The sequence below is a fragment of the Lynx rufus genome, unplaced genomic scaffold (genome assembly GCF_022079265.1).
Source record: "Lynx rufus isolate CCGP_SWC_20201006 ecotype Redwood Valley unplaced genomic scaffold, mLynRuf1.p SCAF_9, whole genome shotgun sequence".
NCBI classification, from domain to species: Eukaryota; Metazoa; Chordata; class Mammalia; order Carnivora; family Felidae; genus Lynx; species Lynx rufus.
Window position 1 is genome coordinate 63,923,657 of NW_025814897.1, and position 19,868 is coordinate 63,943,524.

The following is a 19,868-nucleotide window of genomic DNA, read 5'->3' on the forward strand; positions in this document are numbered from 1 at the left end:
TCTGTGGTTTCTTTGCTTGTCTGAAATTACACAAGATTTAGGTAAAGTAGTTCTGATGTGATATCTGGAGACTCCTTGGCTTTATAATATTATAGCCTTTGATCAGCAAGATTAGTTGTCCGATTTATCATATTGTACTATACTTTTTCATTCATGAATTAACTCACCATTATGTACCGATAACATGTTGCAAAAGAGCACATTTCTTCCCTACTTCTGATGTTTCCTTCAGTGTTAGGGGAGTCCCATTGTGCAATAATTCTGGGCTTGTCTCTGCCTTCTACTTCTACTCTGCCATTTACTTTTTCTGAAAAATGTGGAGCAACTTAATGGGAAAGATTAAAGGGAAAATCTGGGCACATGCTAACCAGCCTCCTTTTCAGGAGATATAGGGTCTTTGAGAGGGCTAATAAGTATTTCCCTCTCTCCCACCCAGGTTTTGAACCAATTGAGAAAGAAGATATTTGTGCAGGCCAAAGTGTCACCCCTATTTTTCATAAAACAGAAATTTGAGAATGAAGCCTATATGTCAGTCAGCAATGGGTTTCCTAATACCAACCCCCAAATGGAGATAATTGCCTTTGCAATCACAGGCAATATAGGAATAAGTCAGTTTTCCCACAAGGAAGGAATAGTGGGAAAGGGGAACAGGATAGGCCAAGTACTAGCAATTGTATCTTTCAATAAAAGAAATTTATCTCAGTTCATTCTGTAATTGGATTATGTTCCTCCCTTCCTTGAGAAGAAATGAGGAGAGAGTAAAGACTAGGTATCTTACATTACTATTTCCTTGACATAGAAGCAAATTTTGGGAGAGAGAAAGAGCCATCCCCTCCCATGCCTCTTGTGTGCCAAGCACAAGATAGCTCCCAAGCATAGAGTGGAGTATATAACATATAGAACACCTGACCACAGTAAGTTATATTCTTTTTTTTTTCACCATCTCTGATTTTTACTTTTATTTTTTAAGTTTATGTCTTTATTTTGAGAGAGAGAGAGAGAGAGAGAGAGCACAAGCGGGGCAGGGGCAGAGAGAAGGAGAGACAGAATCCCAAGCAGGTTCTGCACCATCAGCCCAGAGCCTGATGGGAGGCTTGAACTCACGAACCATGAGATCATGACCTAAGCCGATATCAAGAGTCCAATGCTTAACTGACTGTGCCACCCAGGCACAGGCTTCATTTTTTAAAATTTTTATTCCAGTACAGTTAACACATAGTATTAAATTGGTTTCAGATGTACAATAGAGGATACAACAGTTCTATATATTACTCACTGCTCATCAAGATAAGTGTACACTTGGGGCGCCTGGGTGGCTCAGTTGGTTAAGCGTCTGACTTCAGCTCAGGTCACGATCTCACAGTCTGTGAGTTCAAGCCCCGCATGGGGCTCTGTGCTGACAGCTCAGAGCCTGGAGCCTGCTTCAGATTCTGTATCTTCCTCTCTCTCTGCCTCTTCTCCACTCATGCTTTGTCTCTCTCTGTCTCAAAAAGAAATAAAAACATTTAAAAAAAAGAAACTATTTAAAAAAAGATAAGTGTACACTTATCTTGAGGAGCACACTTATCTTCAGTTATGTTCCTATGAACGGCATTGAAAAATAGATATAGGAGCGTCTGGGTTGCTCCATCAGTTAAGCATCTGACTTCAGGTCAGTTCATGATCTCACAGTCTGTGAGTTCAAGTGCCACATCAGGTGAGCTCGTGCCCTGCTTCAGGAGAGCCTTGCTTCTCTCTCTCTCTCTCTCTCTCCCTCTATCTGCCCCTCACTCACTTGCACCTCCTCTCCTCTCTAAAAAAAATAGGTGTAATCACAAATTGTGAAAATTATCATAATGACAAAGAAGAGATAGTGGTTCTCATGTAGATTAATAATTAAGAAAATATCTCTTGGGGCGCCTGGGTGGCTCAGTTGGTTAAGCATCCAGCTTCAGCTCAGGTCATGATTTTATGGTTCATGAGTTCAAGCCCCACGTTGGGCTCTGTGCTGACAGCTCAGAGCCTGGAGCCTACTTCTAATTCTGTGTCTCCCTCTCTCTCTGCCACTCATGCTCCATATCTCTCTGTCTCTCAAAATGCATAAACATTAAAAAAAATTTAAAGAAAGTACCTCTCTGGTTCAATATTTGTAAATCAATTATTATGATACATCACATTAGTAGAAGAAAGGATAAGGACCATATGATCCTGTCAATAGGTGTAGAAAAAGTATTTGACAAAATACAGCATCTTTCTTAATAAAAACCCTCAAGAACGTCGGTATAGAAAGAACATATCTAATGTTTATTTATTTATTTATTTATTTATTTATTTATTTATTTATATATTTATTTTGAGAGAGAGACAGAGTGGGGGAGGGGCAGAGAGAGTCCATTGACTGATGAATGGATAATGAAGGTGTGGTTTATATATACACTGGAATACTACTTGGCAATGAGAAAGAATAAAATCTTTTCATTTGCAACAACGTGGATGGAACTGGAGGGTATTATGCTAAGTGAAAAAAGTCAGTGAAAGAAAGACAGATATCATATGTTTTCACTCATATGTGGAATTTGAGATATTTAGCAGAAGACCATGGGAGTTGGGAAGGGGAAAAATTAGTTGCAAACAGAGAGGGAGGCAAACAATAAGATACTCTTAAATACAGAGAACAAACTGAGGGTTGATGGCGGGGGAGATGTGGGGAAGGGAAAATGGGTGATGGGCATTGAGGCAGGCACTTGTTGGGATGAGCACTGGGTGTTTTATGTAAACAATGAATCATGGGAATCTATATCTGAAGCCAAGAGCACACTGCATACACTGTGTTAGCTAACTTGACAATAAATTATATTTTAAAAAATGAAACTGGCAAGAAGGCAGCAGAGGAAGGGTCTATATCTTCAGGCAGCCTGACCTAGAATGAAGCAAAGCATTTCTAAGCTTAATCTTGAATGGAAAAGCAAAAGACTGTCCATAGGTTCTTTGAAGTGACAAAAAATACACTAGTGTCAGTTGTGGGCATCTTCCAACATTCTGAACAATCACTGATTTCTGCTAAGCCCCGCAGTCTGAGACCCAGGATCTGAGCATGGGAGATGATCACCAACAATCCCGCAATGAGAAAGAGAGAGAGAAAGACAGAAAAGAACCATTGGCTCAGTTATGATCACGTGATGTTCGACCTCACATACTATTTGTATTGCAAAACATTGCTCATTTATCAAGTTAAAATTTAGTAGAAATGTTTGCTCATCTTTTGAACACTTGAAGAACAAGTTACCCTCAATCCAAGGATTTACATGGTTAATATCCTCCAGGGATTATATTTTGTGTATTATGCAGGCTTAGAATATGAGAAAAGGGAGACTATTTCTACTCTTCTTCTGTATCAATCAAATCATGTTTCTCCCTTTCTGCCTTCGCAGAAGGGATGCCCCATCTCACATGATGAGTAATTCTACTTGATAAAAAATACTATTTTTATTTAAAAAAAAAAGACAGAAAAGAAAATACCTCTCTGAAAGTGTGAATTTCAAGCTCAGTTTTTAAAGACGAGGAGCCTGCTTCTGATTCTGTGTCTCCTCTCTCTGCCCCTCTCCTCCTTGTGCTCTGTCTCTGTCTCTCAAAAATAAACATTAACAAAAAAAATTAAAAAAATAAAGATGAGTATAAATGATTCAAATGAAGACGAGTGAAGAGGCTCTTGAGCATATAATGCATTATATGCAGAATCTGTGAAATAGAAAACAGCTTGTAATTTCTGAGAAGCTAAATGAAGACTGATGAGGCAGGTAGTAACTGAGATAAATTTGGAGAGATAGATATGTTCCAAATCATGCTTGTACTTCTAGGGGATATGGAATGCAGTGTACACACACACACACACACACTCACACACACAGGTGTGACATCAGATAATTTTTAAAAGTAACTCTTAGGGGTGCCTGGGTGGGTTAGTCAGTTAAGCATCTAACTTTGGCTCAGGTCATGATCTCATAGTCTGTGAGTTTGAGCCCTGGGTTAGGCTCTATGCTGACAGCTCAGAGCCTGGAGCCTGTTGCAAATTCTGTGTCTCCCTCACTCTGCCCCTCCCCTGTTCACATTCTGGCTCTCTCTCAAAAATAAGTGAACATTAAAAAAGTTTTTAAAGTAACCCTTATAGTTGTAGGGTTATAGTTGAAGGAGTAATGGGTAGAAGATGGACAAGAGTGAATTATATGGAAGTGATGAATCACTAAATCCTACTCCTGAAACCAATATTACACTATATGTTAGCTAGAATTTAAATACAAACTTGGAACAACAACAAAGATATGTCCAGAAGTGATTGTGGTCATCCAGGTAAGATGGATCAGGAAAATAGCACATATATAATAAACACATGTTGGAGGCAGAAACAATAATAATTGATGATTGGCTTATTTGCAATGGAAATAAATCAAGAAAAGCCAGTTTGGGAGGTGATAAATAGAAGAATTGAGAGTGTTTAAGGAACCAGAAAATCCCATAAGAATGAGAAGTCCAGGGGCGCCTGGGTGGCGCAGTCGGTTAAGCGTCCGACTTCAGCTCAGGTCACGATCTCGCGGTCCGTGAGTTCGAGCCCCGCGTCGGGCTCTGGGCTGATGGCTCAGAGCCTGGAGCCTGTTTCCGATTCTGTGTCTCCCTCTCTCTCTGCCCCTCCCCCGTTCATGCTCTGTCTCTCTCTGTCCCAAAAATAAATAAACGTTGAAAAAAAAAATTTAAGAATGAGAAGACCATTTGCTCAGTGTGTATAGATGAATGAGATAGAAGGAAAGAAGGAAAGAGGTATTGACTTAGCGGGGAAAAACTGAGGGACTGTTTTCTCCTGCAAAGTGCATAGTTTTAGCATCTACACTAGAATTAAAAGTAACTTATGCATCACAATGACAATATTACAATATTCTGTATTGTCTATGTATTTATTTTTGTCAGCTAACTTACATTATCCAGCTCAACACATTCCAGACCCCTATTCAAAATTCCTAGCCCTGGGTGCCTGGGTGACTCAGAGCCTGGAGCCTGCTTCGGATTCTGTGTCTCCCTCTCTCTCTGCCGTTCCCCTGCTCACACTGTCTCTCTCTCTCTCAAAAATAAACATTAAGTTTTTAAAAAAATTCCTTGTCCTTAATTATTATTGTTATTATTATTAATTATTATTAATTATTATTATTATTTTTATGGCCTGGAAGCCATATCTCCCAAAGATAAAGTCCTTACCTCAGATGGACAGGAGACACTGCTGGTAGATTTTACTGCAAGATGTAATAGCTTATATGAGGGAGCCAAGGAGTGCAGGTAGAAATTGGTGAATAAAGTGGCTTTTGCCAGAATTTGGGAAAGTATCTGCTGTGAGGAGGTATGGGAGGTCAGTGAGTCAGGGCCTTCTCTGGCTTTGCAGACCTTCTCTGGGAATGGGTAGCCTTGTCTCTGAATGGCCAATACTACTGAGAGAAGAGTCATGTAGGAATAAGAGGTTGCCTGTCTCCTCTCTTGTGTGAGGAGTCAGGACAGACTGCTTCTCTGATCAGTCACCCTGTAAAGGAATTTTTCTAGCCCTCAAACAATTGTCAGGCTGAGGTCACTGCTTAGGCTTTTAAAAATGCTTCCGCTCCTATTGGGCTCTGAAGGAAAAGCTGAATAAAGGAAAAATCCAAGGAAGGGGATATGAGAAAACCCAAAAGGAGAACCTAAAATGACTGGCCTCACTTTCCCTGAGGGCCACAGTGAGCCAGGGCCCTGTTTTGGGGGTGGTTCTTTTGCCTTCCTGTGTGAGGACAATGACTTTGATCCCCCTCTCCTCCCCAGAAGCTTTATTTAAAGGGAAATCTCTCCCCAGCTGACGTATTCCCTCACTGGAAATCCTAGTCTAGGAGATAGGATTTTAATAAATCCCCTAGGTATGATTCCTGACCTTCCACCTCTGCTTTCTTCGGTCAGTAAATGAGCTCTGCTGGCCCAGAGGGAACCCTTCACCTGTAAAGGAAAACAGAGGGCCATTTTCACATCCCTGACTGTGCATTTAGTGACCATGTCTTGGGCTAGTACTACCAATCTGCTCCAAGACCCATGGTATAATGAAGACCCTACATGGTCTCAGAAAAGCTGTGGAAGCAAGACTGTCTTAGTCTTTCCCCAAGAGGTAATCCTTTCACTGAACATAAGTGAGTATCTCAGAGCAAATTAACTAAGACAAATACATACAGGATTTCCTGCTTTATTTTCCCTCCATAGATATGTTTTCTTTTTAAATTTTCCTACTCAATATTTATTGGACTCCTATGTGCCAGATGTGAGATGCTAAGTTATATATCAATGAAAAAAATAGACAGCTATCCCTCTGACATGGGTCTTATATTGGAACACTTGTAACATGGAAGGGGCAGCACTGTGTTCTCACTGCAAGAGACACTAACCCTGGATATAGATTTGCTTTTCCTAAATGCAATGATTATGTCAAAACTACTATCTGTGGACTTACAGAATGACCTTATCCACTGTCATGCTATTCCACATAGCGTTGCTTCAGATCAATAAATGCAGTACACTTCACAGTAGATGAATTATAGCAATGGGCCCATCCTCATGGAATTCACTGATCTTACCATTTTCTCCACCATCACTGAAGTAGTTGCTTAGATTGTATGGTGGAAAAACCTCTTAAAGGGCCAGTTACAGTACCAGCTAGATGGTGATACTTTGTAGGGCTGGAGAAATGTCCTCCAGGATGCTGTGTGTGCTCTGAATCAGCATCCAATCTATAGTGCCATTTCTCCCACTACCAATAGGCATATATCCAGCAATCAAGGGGTAAAAATAGGAGTGGCTCCATTCCTTATTACCCCTAGTGAGTCTTAGGAAAATTTTTGCATCCTGTCCCTGTGACTTTCCTGGCCTAGAGGTCTTAGTCCCAAAGGAAGGAATGTTTCCATTAGGAGGTACAACAATAATTTCATTGATCTGGAATTTGAGACTGCCACCTGGTCACTTTAGTCTCCTCATGTCTCTGAATCAATAGGTGATTGATTCTAATCCAAGGGAAAATTGGTTGCTACTATATAATGGAGGTAAGGAAGGAGTATGTCTGGGGTACAAGAGATTCCTTAGGTATCTCTTAAAACTACCACAACTGTGATTATAGTTAATGGAAAATTACAACAAACCAGTCCAGACAGTACATCTAATGACTCAGACTCTTCAGAAATGAAGGTTTGGGTTAACCTACCCAGCAAAAACCTATGAACAGCTGAGGTGCTTTTTTAGAGCAAAAAGAATATGGAATGGGTAGTTGAAGAAGGCAGTCACAAATACTAGTTAAAACCCTGTGAACAGTTTCAGAAATAAAATGAGATTTATAATAGTTTATTAGTTATTAGTATTTCTTCTATTATGAATACACACAATATTTGGTATATATATATATATACGTATATATATATCTCACAAATATGTTTTCATTTCCTTATCTCCTTTATCCCTATACCACATAACATAAGATATGTTAAGAAATTAACTTTATATCACAGTATTTGAGTTACAGGAGAAGAGCAAACATCCTCTAAGGACTTTGCATCTTCTGGAGCAAGAGATAGCACATTTTCAGTTAGAATATACACAAGTTAAGTTGTATTGTGGTAGGTAGAAGTATGACTTCGTTATTGTCTTTATTTGAAGAGGGTGTGGTTTAAAGAGATGTGTATGAGTGCCAAGTTGACAAGAGATGGACTGTCGTGGTCATTTTTATGTGTCAATTTGGCTAGGCTTTAGTCCCCAGTTTTTCAAACAAACATAATCTAGGTGTTGCTGTGAAGGTATTTTGTAGAAGTGATTAAAGTCCATAATCAGGTGACCTTAAGTATGAAAGATTATTCTAGGTAATCTAGAGGAGCCTGATTCAATCAGTTGAAAGGCTGTAAGAACAGAACTGAGACTTCCCTGAGGAAAAGAAGTTTCACCTGTGGGAAGCAGCTTTAGCTGCTTGAGACTTCCGGGCTGCCTTTTCTGACAGCCTGCCCTATAAATTTCAGATTTGCCTTGCCATCCCCACAACTGCATAAGCCAGCTCCATGTAATAAATCTCTTAATATACATTTCCTACTGGTTCTATTTATTTGTTTGCACCCTTACTTGTACATTCAATATACATTTTTCTGCAGTAAAGGGAAAATTTTACCAATTTAATCACCTAGAAAACTTCTGGCTATCCTGGGTTTTGACAATTTATCCATCACTTTCTTGCTGGTTCACTGTCTGATGGATGTCCAGGAAAACTATAGCCTTTTCTATCCACCTCCTTCTCTGCATATTTCTTTTCAGATACAAGTCACGCTGTCTTTCCTTCTTGAATGTCACTCTTCGAATTTTGAACAAAATAACATAGTTATAACTGGAGTATAATATTAAATATGTAGCACAATATAAAACCTAATTACATATAGTTTTTGATCTTTAATTCTTAAAATCTGAGTTGTGGATGAAATTGTTAATTGTACCCTTTTCTACTTTTCTGAATGTTTTAAACATTTGAAAGTAAAATATTTTAAATATTAAAGTAAAAGAAACATAAAAAGCAAGCACATCATAAATGGAGAGAGAACAATGCACTGTTATAGAAACAGTAAGTTAACTCTCTTGGAAATCTAGTTCACCAAATAAATTAGAAGGTAAGTAAGTACACAGAGGATTTGTATAACAACTGATCTAATGGCTGTATAGAAAACTTTAAAAATCAGACAGTCTAGACTAGAAAAGGAATGTCAGTTCATAAATATAGATGATAGTTGAGATTAGAATAATAAATGACCACAGGCAGGGCTGCTTAACCTAACCAAAATTAAAAAGAATTTTAAGAATAAAAAATAATGTTGTGAGGTTTCAAAATAGCACTAATTGGCCATTAGGAATTAACAGATTTTCAAGCAGAAATATATACAGCATAACACTGCTATCTTTTTAAATTTTTTAAAAATGCTTTTATTTATTTTTGAGACAGAGAGAGACAGAGCATGAGCAGGGGAGGGGCAGAGAGAGGGGGAGACACAGAATCTGAAGTGGGCTCCAGGCTCTGAGCTGTCAGCAAAGAGCCCAACGTGGGGCTCGAACTCACAGAGTGTGAGATCATGACCTGAGCTGAAGTCGGACGCTCAACCAACTGAGCCACCCAGGCACCCCAACACTGCTGTCTTTTGACAAAAAGACTAAAAAAATTCTAAGATGGGGTAGAAATGATATGATTCAAGATAGAGCATCTTATATTATTTTCAGTGCCTGTGTGAGGGCCATGGCCCATAGCGCTTCTTTTTGACTAAAGAAAAATGGTACAGAGGCACCTAGGTGGCTCAATTGGTTAAGCATCTGACTTTGGCTCAGGTCATGATCTTGCAGTTCCTGAGTTCAAGACCCATGTAGGGCTCTGTACTGACAGCTCAGAGCCTAGAGCCTGCTTCAGATTCTGTGTCTCCCTCTCTTTGCCCCTCCCTTACTCACACTCTGTCTCTCTCTTTCTCTCAAAAATAAGCAAACAGTAGGGGCGCCTGGGTGGCGCAGTCGGTTGAGCGTCCGACTTCAGCCAGGTCACGATCTCGCGGTCCGTGAGTTCGAGCCCCGCGTCGGGCTCTGGGCTGATGGCTCGGAGCCTGGAGCCTGTTTCCGGTTCTGTGTCTCCCTCTCTCTCTGCCCCTCCCCCGTTCATGCTCTGTCTCTCTCTGTCCCAAAAATAAATAAACGTTGAAAAAAAAATTAAAAAAAAAATAAGCAAACAGTAAAAAAAAATAAAATAAAAATTATATATATTATTATGAATGTACAGTTGTTAGGCTACAAATAAGGAAAACCAGGAGGAAATAACAGGTTCAGGTAAATTGGAAACTACCACAGTCTGTAAAATATAATAATCTATATAAAATTAAATTAAAACAACCCCATGTGATGTTATACAAAAACCTAATACAAAATGGGAAGACCATGTAATTACAATGTGAATAAAGTCAAAACAAAGCAAATACGGTATCAATAACCCAATTAAACTTATGTAATGTGGTTTCCAAAGTGTTGGGGTAAAATAGTATGCCTGCCATCCTTAAACTCTCGACAGACTATATTTCATTAATTCACTCATCCAATATTGTTGCTGAGCCAGACAGAATCCATCTCTCGTCTATCATTTTATAATGTCTGACTGAAAGTATATAGTAGGATATTGCATCTGCCTTTCCACAATCAAAAAGGAAACAAATGAGAAGAGGAATGTTCTCAGAAACCTCGGAAAATGCTGCACATCTAGGCTAAGTACCATCTAAGCAAAAGCACTTTTGTGGCCTCTTGTCAATGTCAATGCTTCCTTTACCTGAAAAGGAATGGGCTTTAATGAATTGCTACTAGGTTTTCTGAGGGTCTAGCTGCTGACTCTATAACATCTGAAAAATTACACATGTAGAAATTCCAACAAAGGAAGAAAATTAAAGCATGAAGTTATATATTAAATACATATACTTTATTGAAACTCTATACATTTTTATGTTCTGAAATTACATAATTGTTATGTGTAAATATTGCATATAATAATATATAACTATATTTATACACACAAACACATATATACACACAAATGTACGCTAAATTTGCTTTCTCTCTGCCATGATAAGTGTTGCATGCTGTCTACCTTGCGGTATTTCTGTTACAGCCTAAAAGAAGTTTTTCTTTCATATTTTCTTAAATTTGAGAAAGTGATTAAAATGAGATATCATCAATTGATTATAAAAGGAACCAGGCCCCTAACCCTCTAGGAAGCAATAAACAGGTCCTAGCCATGAAGTTAATGATAGCAGAACCTCTTTTTGTTTACTCCCTCTAAGAAAAAGAGGGCTTTTAAGACAAAACAAAATTGGGGTGCCTGGGTGGCTCAGTTGGTTAAGCGTCTGACTTGGGCTCAGGTCATGATCTCACGGTTTGTGAGTTACAGCCACGCATTGGGCTCTGTGCTGACTAACCAAAAGTTGAGCTCCAGCTCAGAGCCTGGAGCCTGCTTCTGATTCTGTGTCTCCCTCTCTCTCTGCCCCTCCCCCACTTGTACTCTGTCTCTCTGTCTCTCAAAAATAAATAGAACATTTTAAAAAATTGAAAAAATTAATAAAAACAAAACAAAATCAAAATGGATAGAACTATAAAAACTAGTTGGATAATAACTGATTATTTCTTAGCATCTTCATAAAAATAAAATTATTTTAAAACTCCAGTACCAATATATGTCTCTTAAAGTTCTGGTTATTTCACTCACTACGTTAGAAAAAGAAGCATTTAATTAAGCCCTGAAAGAAAAGGAGATTTCCTCGATTTTTTTTTTTTTTTGCCTCTTATCCTTCAATTGTGTACTAAGTCAGTGTGTTTATAATTGCAGACTTTTACCTAATGTAGGTGTTTTTTTGAGATTAAGTTAAATGAAAAGAGAAGGCATGTCTGAGTCTCTTTAGCAAAGACAATCTCTCAAGAAAAGGGCTTGGCCACTAGACATGGTTTTTCTGATGGCATCTTTGACCTCCTTGTTCCTCAGGCAATAGATAATAGGGTTGAGCATGGGAGTAAAGACTGCATATATGGCTGAGATCAATTTGTTAGAATTGAATGAAGCAATGGCTCGAGGTCGGACATACATGAAGATCACAGCTGTATAGAAGATGACCACCACTGTAAGGTGAGAGGCACAGGTGGAGAAGGTCTTCCACTGCCCAGTGGCTGAGGGAATGTGCAGGATGGTAGAGACAATGAAGCCATAGGAAAGGACAGTGGCTGAGAGGGGAAACACAAGAATGAGAATGGCTAGCACAAAGTCTACCATCTCAGCCATAGAAAAATCCATGCAGGCCAGTTTGAGGATAGGAGAAACATCACAGAAAAAATGGTTCAAGATATTATTGCCACAGAAGGCAACTCGGGAGATGAAGTATACCTTTGCCATGGAGATGGTGAAGCCACTCACCCAGGAACTGATGGTCAGCTGAACGCAAAATCCTGTGGTCATCATGGCTGGATAACGAAGAGGACAACATATAGCCACGTAACGGTCATAGGCCATGGCAGCCAAGAGCACACATTCAGTACAGGCAAGTGAGATGAAGAAATAGAGTTGGATCATGCATCCCAGGAAGGAGATGGTATTGGGACGAAGTAGGAATCCAGCCAACATCTTAGGGACTGTGACAGATACATACCAACTCTCCAGAAAGGACATGGTGCCCAGAAAATAGTACATAGGCTTGTGCAGGGACCCAGTAACCCATACAGTGAGAATGATAACCAAATTCTCCAGCAGCACAAACAGGTAGGTGATGAGGAAGAGAAGGAAAAGCAGAACCTGTAGCCAAGGGGAAGTATAGAAGCCCACCAGGATGAATTCACTAACATAGGTGGTATTTTCCTTTGGCATGACTAAGACACCAAAAGACAAAGGATTTAATGAAAATAGCACAAATCAAAGAATGAGATCCACATTAGTAGCAAGGGGCCCTCAGGCTGTAGGTACTTTATCATTAAACTTAACCCTAGTGCCACAATCTGGTCCCAGGGTGTGATTTGGCAGTCCTGAAAGGCCACAAGATCCTCCCCAGAAAATCAGATGTCAGAACAGAGCCTGAAAACAAATCCACCAAAGACACAATGTTAAGAATCCAAAGAAACCAATATTGCACTGTACGTTAACTAGAATTTAAATAAAATTTTTTTAAAAAATAGTGGCAAACATAAATGGGGCTGAAGAGATACCCTCTCTATTCCTCTAATATCATTGTATATTCAAAAATGCTTGAGCTGTCATATATATATAATTCTCTCCCAGCACCATAATTTCCCACTTACAAAAATTATAGCATTAGAAACTGTGGTTGGGGCGCCTGGGTGGCTCGGTCGGTTAAGCATCCGCCTTCGGCTCAGGTCATGGTCTCATGGTCCGTGAGTTCGAGCCCCACGTCAGGCTCTGTGCTGACTGCTCAGAGCCTGGAGCCTGTTTCAGATTCTGTGTCCCCCTCTCTCTGTGCCCCTCCCCTGTTCATGTTCTGTCTCTCTCTGTCTCAAAAATAAATAAACGTTAAAAAAAATTAAAAAAAAAAGGAACTGTGGTTAAAGGAAAATTTTAATTTTCTTTGATAAACTAATAATAATTAATGTATTTTGCTAAAGTTAATGTTTATAAAGTCCATATACCAAGTTTAAGAGTCATTAAAACAATAATACCCTTTATTAAGATAATTTTACTCATGAGAATTTAATTCAAACTAATACCAGAAACCATATGTATGAAGAGGTTCATAACATTATGATACCTAAGAGTGAGGAAATCATTACATAAGTTATGATTGTCAACTGGATGAAATAAGTGATAATTATAAGAATCTTGTAAAAATAAAAAAGGATTTAATAGTTGGTAAAAGCACAAAACAGAGAAACAATGAATCTTAAAGCAGAATCATGAGGTCAGATTCAGGATTTAGTACTTCAGATCTAGGTCAGAAATGTCGTCAGGTAGTACTAGGAGTACATACTTTCCTTATCAGCATATTTCCAGGTTTCACAGGCAGTTATAAGGCAAAAGACCATCATAGTTGGAACAAGTGCCAAGGGCAGGACAGGGAAGCAGCGTAGTTAAAATTCTGGAGAAAATAAAATATCAACTGGAAAACACCCTCCTGATCAGGAGAATTTCTGCCTTTGGTGCACTCTTCAGGATGGTCTTTTCAGGATGCTGGCCAAAGTAGTTAACAATTACTTGCCTATTTTTAGGGCCATGGACTTAAAAATTGAATGAAGAATGTCTGCTCTCTTGAATAATTAAACACATTTTTATTTTTTAGATGGCTCCTAATAATAGTATTTTATATATACATATATACTATATACTATACTATTTTATATATACATGTGTATATGTATATATGTATATATAAAATTCTTTTATATATACATATATAATGGTTTTATATATACATATAAAATGGTTCACATTTGATTCCAAATTAATTTGTACAGTTCATCTATATCTTCTTCAAAGACTGGTTCAAAATTTTGATACTGTCAGAAGTGTTACTTGATTAATACTCTCTACTCCTTGACTCTGAAAACCCTCCTCAATCTGGACATTGCTGAACACAAGTTGCATTTAAGAAGTTACCTTGAGAGTGGGGACTCAGGAGATTCAACAACTCAGAAGGTTTCCTACAGCACAATAGGATCAAAGAGAGAACTGAAATTTAAAAACACTTTCTTCACAAGTGAGGATAGAAGAAAGAGAAAAGTAGAGATAAAAGTTGGCTTGAGATTATAAACAAAATTAATCTTAAAAGAGAAACATCTTTTTCGAGGAGACCAATAGAGATGACCTGGAAAGGGAAAAGCAGAATTTAGGGAATTGAAAAGCACAAGATGTGAAATTTCCGAGGTGTTTAGTAGTGATTTCTGATTTATTATGTACTGTGTGGGCCAAAACCCCCAGATCTCCAATAAAGTAGTTGGTTATATGTGTGGGAAAAATTACCACAGTAAAATATAACTCAAATTTGACTTCTTCCTCCACTAAAAAGGAGTTATCCTTTAATTAATTTTAACAACTCTCTCAGGGAGGTCATTTTTACCCCAGTTGTGAGGCAGTATAGAAGCACCTAGCCTAAACTGGAACAATTACAGTACAATGTTGTGAAGGCATTTTTACATGTAAATGCACACTCATTCATTTCTGATATTTTAGGAATCATAGAAAACAAAAAGTAACATAACAAGAGACTTGACATGGACAAAGGGGCCCCAGTACTCAGAGTGTACTAAAGCATGAGGAAAACTACAGACCACTGGGACATATAATTTTAAGACCTGAATTTTAGTCCATGATCTATCTCTGACTAACTTTATATACTCTGAAGCAAACCTCAGATTATCTAAATTTTAATTCCCTTAAGAGTCAAAAAAGGATATAATATTAAACAATTCAACAAATCATAAACAATTTATAGTATTGTTAGTAGTTAAGAGAAAGATCTATTGAATACTTATTGGGTGCCTGGTCCCACACTGCATTTTGAAAATATAAAGAAGAAAAAGTCATATTTCCCTATTCAAAGTCTTGAGAAGAAGATAAAAACAAGTGAACAAGCCATTAGAGTTTAGTGTGTTACAGCCATAAGAAAGATACATACTTGGGGCGATTGGGTGGCTCAGTCAGTTAAGCATCCAACTCTTGATTTCTGCTCAGGTCATGATCTCATGATTTGTGTGATCGAGCCCCATATAGGGCTCTGGGCTAACAGCATGGAGCTTGCTTAAGATTCTCTCTCTCTCTCTCTCTCTCTCTGCCCCCCACCCAAATAAATAAATAAACATTAAAACAAAAAATATATATACCCAGGTATATAGAAGTTCCTAATATTGCCTTCAGAAGAAAACTAATGGGGCTTTCTTATTTCCACCTGAGCAGCTGAGCCCTGTTGGAGAAAACTCACAAAAGAAGGCAGATGAGGTGCACCTGGGTGGCTCAGTTGGGCTCCGTTAGTTAAGTGTCCAACTCTTGATTTTGGCTTAGGCCCAGCATCAGGCTCTGTGTTGGCAGCACGGAGCCTGCTTGGGGACTCTCTCTCTCCCTCTCTCTTTGCCTCTCCCACTCACACTGTCTCTCTCAAATAAATAAAATAAACTTAATAAAAAGAAGACAAATGATTACTGCCATAAATTTATGGTCATGGAGCTCAACTCGTTCACAAACAATGGCTATCCTACACAATGTTTTAAATCAATTCACTCTCCACGTTTCTCAAAGACTCTTGCCTCTGATCTCCAATCTGCCATCCTCACTCTTTTCTCTGACACTCAGCACAATTTTACCTTCTATTTTACAAATGAAGCTCTAGGATACATATTTATTCAACTTCCCACTATCAAGTCATTATGCTCACCTTCTGACATCTTTGCTCATTCCTTCTTTATTTCTTTTTTCAACGTTTATTTATTTTTGGGACAGAGAGAGACAGAGCATGAACGGGGGAGGGGCAGAGAGAGAGGGAGACACAGAATCGGAAACAGGCTCCAGGCTCTGAGCAGTCAACTCACGGACCGTAAGATCGTGACCTGGCTGAAGTCGGACGCTTAACCGACTGCGCCACCCAGGCGCCCCAACCTTCTTTATTTCTTATCTAAGACCAGTCCCTCCATCTGCTCTACACATCCCATTTTTCAGGAAAACCGTCTATCAGAGACCCCATCTCTTTTATGTTAAATTAATTATTTTCACAGATATTCATTGAGCACCTACTATGTGACAGGCACTATTCTAGATGCTTGAAATAGCTCCCTGACCAAAACAGACAAAAACAAGCCCTAATCTTAAGAAGTTACATCCTAGTAGAAGGATACAGGTAGTAAATACGGTACTTCTCAGGACTTTGAATATACACGATAGAGATATAAATGTAAGAACTGATATGTTCTGTGGATAAAATAAATAGAGCAAGGTAAGGAAAATCACAACTGCAGAGAGTTGAGCAGGTTCATATTTCAAATAGGGTGATCAGGATAGGCCTTATTGAGCAGAATCATGAAGAATGTGACAGCCATTTGGCTGTCTGATGGAAGAGCTTTCCAGACAAAGGGAACAAGCAGTTCAAAGATCCTAAGGTGAGATACAATGTAAGGAACAGCAAGTCCAGTACGGTTGGAGTAGAATGAGTGGAAGGGAGAGATGAAGTCAGAGAAGTAAGGGATAGGAGAAGTGATGATGAGCTGATCACCACAGGCCTTTAATGTTCTTTTAATTTATTTTTTAGAGAGAGAGAGTCACCACAGGCCTTTTAAGCAGGTGTAATCGTGTTGGCCTTTACTCTCAGTATACTGGGGACACTTGGGAAGGTTTTGAGCAGTTAAATGACCTGATCTTATTGATATTTTAAGAATGCTTCTGGCATATTCTTCTTATCTGAATCATTTCCTACAACTTTTATCTGGTTAATCAATGATGTGTCTTTCTAAAAATAATCCTTCTTTACTGGTAATATTTTTGCATCTGCTTGAAAACACTGTACCATTAATTAATCCCTCTTTCCTCTCCATTGCCTATTTTCTATTGCTGCTACCTTTCTGGTGATATTACCATTTTAAAAATGTCAGCTTTAGTTTTCCACTCCCTGACTCCTCACCTAACCTTAGCTCCCACACCTTCAACCCTACCATGACAGTTCCAGGCACTGAGAACACTACGACAAACATAAATTTGGCACTGTTTAGTAAAGAAGAAAGAGAAGGGAACAGAGAATTAGAATATAATGTAATAAGATTACAATAGAATATCGAGTTTTCTAATTCTCAACCAAATACTAAGTATTAGGAACCCAGGATAGAGAGTAACTCTTTGTCAGAGGAACTCAAAAAGCCTTTACTGAGGAGGTACCATTTGAACTGAAATGAAGCTTGTAGAGTTTTGGAGTGGAGGAGAAATATCAAGGAGAAACAATAGCAAATCCAAAGGCACAAAGTAGATATAAAAAGTTAATGATGGAATGATTTGCATTTTGATTAGAAAAAATTGGCGCATGGAGGAGAGAAATGGATCAAGATAAGGCTGGAGGATGTTATATATGATCAGTCATTTTCACATTTTTTAACTTTTTACTAATTCCCTCCCCATTTCCAGCACAGAATCCTACAACATCTGACAAAATAACTCTTATCACACTGACCAGATGTAGAAAACAAGATGAGTCCACTTTACATATTCTCTAATGTTAGCTTGAATTCCCTTGATTTTTAAGATTTGTAATTTATTCTTGAAATTTTGAGGAAGTTGATATTGCCTTATTTCCTCAGGCATGACCTAGATCTTCACATACACCCACCATTCTGAGAACATGAATGAGGGCCACCTGGGACTACTGTCCTTCACTTTCTCCCAGTTTTCCTACTTGGCCTTCATCACCTTCCCTCCTCATCTCTGCCTTCTCCAATATAATCTGTCCAATAATAAAAATATTCATCATTAACTGGGTATCTATCACACAGCAGAATTTGTACTATGTCCTTTCCATATTTTAACTCATTTAATTCTCACAGCAACCTAATAAAGGTAGATATTATTGGTCCCACATTACAGATAATCGGTAAATAATTTGGTTAAATTCATACAAGTAAAAACTTGTGGAAATGGAATTATAAGCTAAAACTGTTAGTGCCCCCAAATCTATACTCTTTCAACTAAGCAATAATCCTCCCTCTTTAGGTATTGCTTCCCACCTCTCTGTCTTCTCACTGCCATGCTCCCAGTTCACACCCAAATTGTGTATCCACAGTCTGCTCTTTCTTTATTTCTTTACCATGTCACCCATTCTCCTGATCTTCAATCTTGACCCTCATACTAAAACCAATTTCTCTTTTTATTCAAGTCTTTTATGTCCAAGCTCCTCATAGCTTTTACATCCATGTAAGCCTTTGTGATCAATCTAAAGTTCCAAAACCTGATTTATCTAGTCATTTCCCATGAGTCACCTGCCTTGTAAGTATGTCTAACATTTAAGACCTCCTAGTACTATGATGCTTTTCACCTCATCCCTCGTTAGACCCTCATGTTGGTCTAAACCTACATGGCCTTTCCCACTGCACATTGACCTCTGATCCAGCTACTGACCTGTTGTGCTCCATCTAACCACCATTTCCTAACTCTGAAGGTCTTTATTAGGAAATGAATCTTGGCTCGGTCAGAGGAGGGGCCCCCTAGCTGAGTTAAAGGAGTAGACTGATGTGTATTACTTGGAAGATGGTAGGTGGGAAGTAGAAGGAAGGGAAAGTTAGGTGAGAACTAGGGGAATAGTGCAAACAAAGGGAGGTAGTTTGTGTCATTCGGATAGAGGGTAGGCTGGAAAGGAAAATTTAAAGTTTAAGTCTCAGCAGAGGTAGAGTGGACATGCATTGCAAGGGGCTAGAACCCATACAGAGTCTGGCAAAAAGTATATTGTCCATTTAAAACAACACATATAGGCGCTAAACAGTATTCCTGTTCCAGACTGAGTGATTTTGCTAAAATAAATATGATCATGTAACTCTCCAATTCAAATCCTATAGTGACAACTGTACATCTGAACTCCTTACATTGCATAGCAGGTCTCTCATGATCTGACCCTCACATTTATCATATCTTAATCTTCTTTTTTTGTTAGATACTCAACCAAAGCTCAAGGATTTGTATTTTTTCAGGGCAACATCCTTCTTCAAGACTGTGGAGTTGTGCATACTCTGTCCTCTACCTGAAATTCTTTTTAGCGCTTGCCACCTGTAAAGTGCCTACTCAGATCCATCCTCTTTATAAAACCAACCCTAACCCCACCCCACTCCCACTAATACCTACCTCCTGCCCATCATCCCTAGCTATCTGGTTTTGTAACATTTTGGAACTTAGAGCATCATAATCATGATAACATGTATCACTTTGCTTACATTTCACCACTACTATATTTGTGAACTTCTTGAAAATTCCAATTTTATCCATTTTCATCTTGTTTGTCCTTTTATCTCTAGTATCTAGCACAGGTCCTGATGCATGGTTGGCACTCAATAAGTAAATAATTTATCATATTTAATTAAGAATAAATGTCTTACTTGGGATGCCTCGGTGGCTCAGTTGGTTAAGCATCTGGTTTTGGCTCAGGTCATGAGCTCATAGTGGGTTTGAGCCCCACTTCAGGCTCTGTGCTGACAGCTCAGAGCCTGGAGCCTGTTTCGGATTCTGTGTCTCCCTCTCTCTCTCTCTGCCCCTCCTCTGCTCATACTCTGTCTTTCTCTCTGTCTCTCAAAAATAAGCAAAACATTAAAAAAAATCTACATAAAAAAGATTAGATGTCTCACCATGG

At 38.7% G+C, this 19,868-nt stretch overlaps 1 protein-coding gene across 1 annotated transcript; it reads right to left on the reverse strand.

Annotated features, from left to right (window-relative positions):
- Nucleotides 1-11,467: 11,467 nt before the first annotated feature.
- LOC124506358 (olfactory receptor 6) lies at nucleotides 11,468-12,424 on the reverse strand. The gene has a single exon (XM_047072407.1). It carries the CDS (start codon nucleotides 12,422-12,424, stop codon nucleotides 11,468-11,470), a length of 957 nt encoding a protein of 318 aa, XP_046928363.1.
- Nucleotides 12,425-19,868: the final 7,444 nt, after the last annotated feature.

Bases quoted from the DNA above. Each gene is read 5' to 3' on its own strand.
- LOC124506358 (XM_047072407.1), bottom strand. From the start codon at position 12,424: ATGCCAAAGGAAAATACCACCTATGTTAGTGAATTCATCCTGGTGGGC.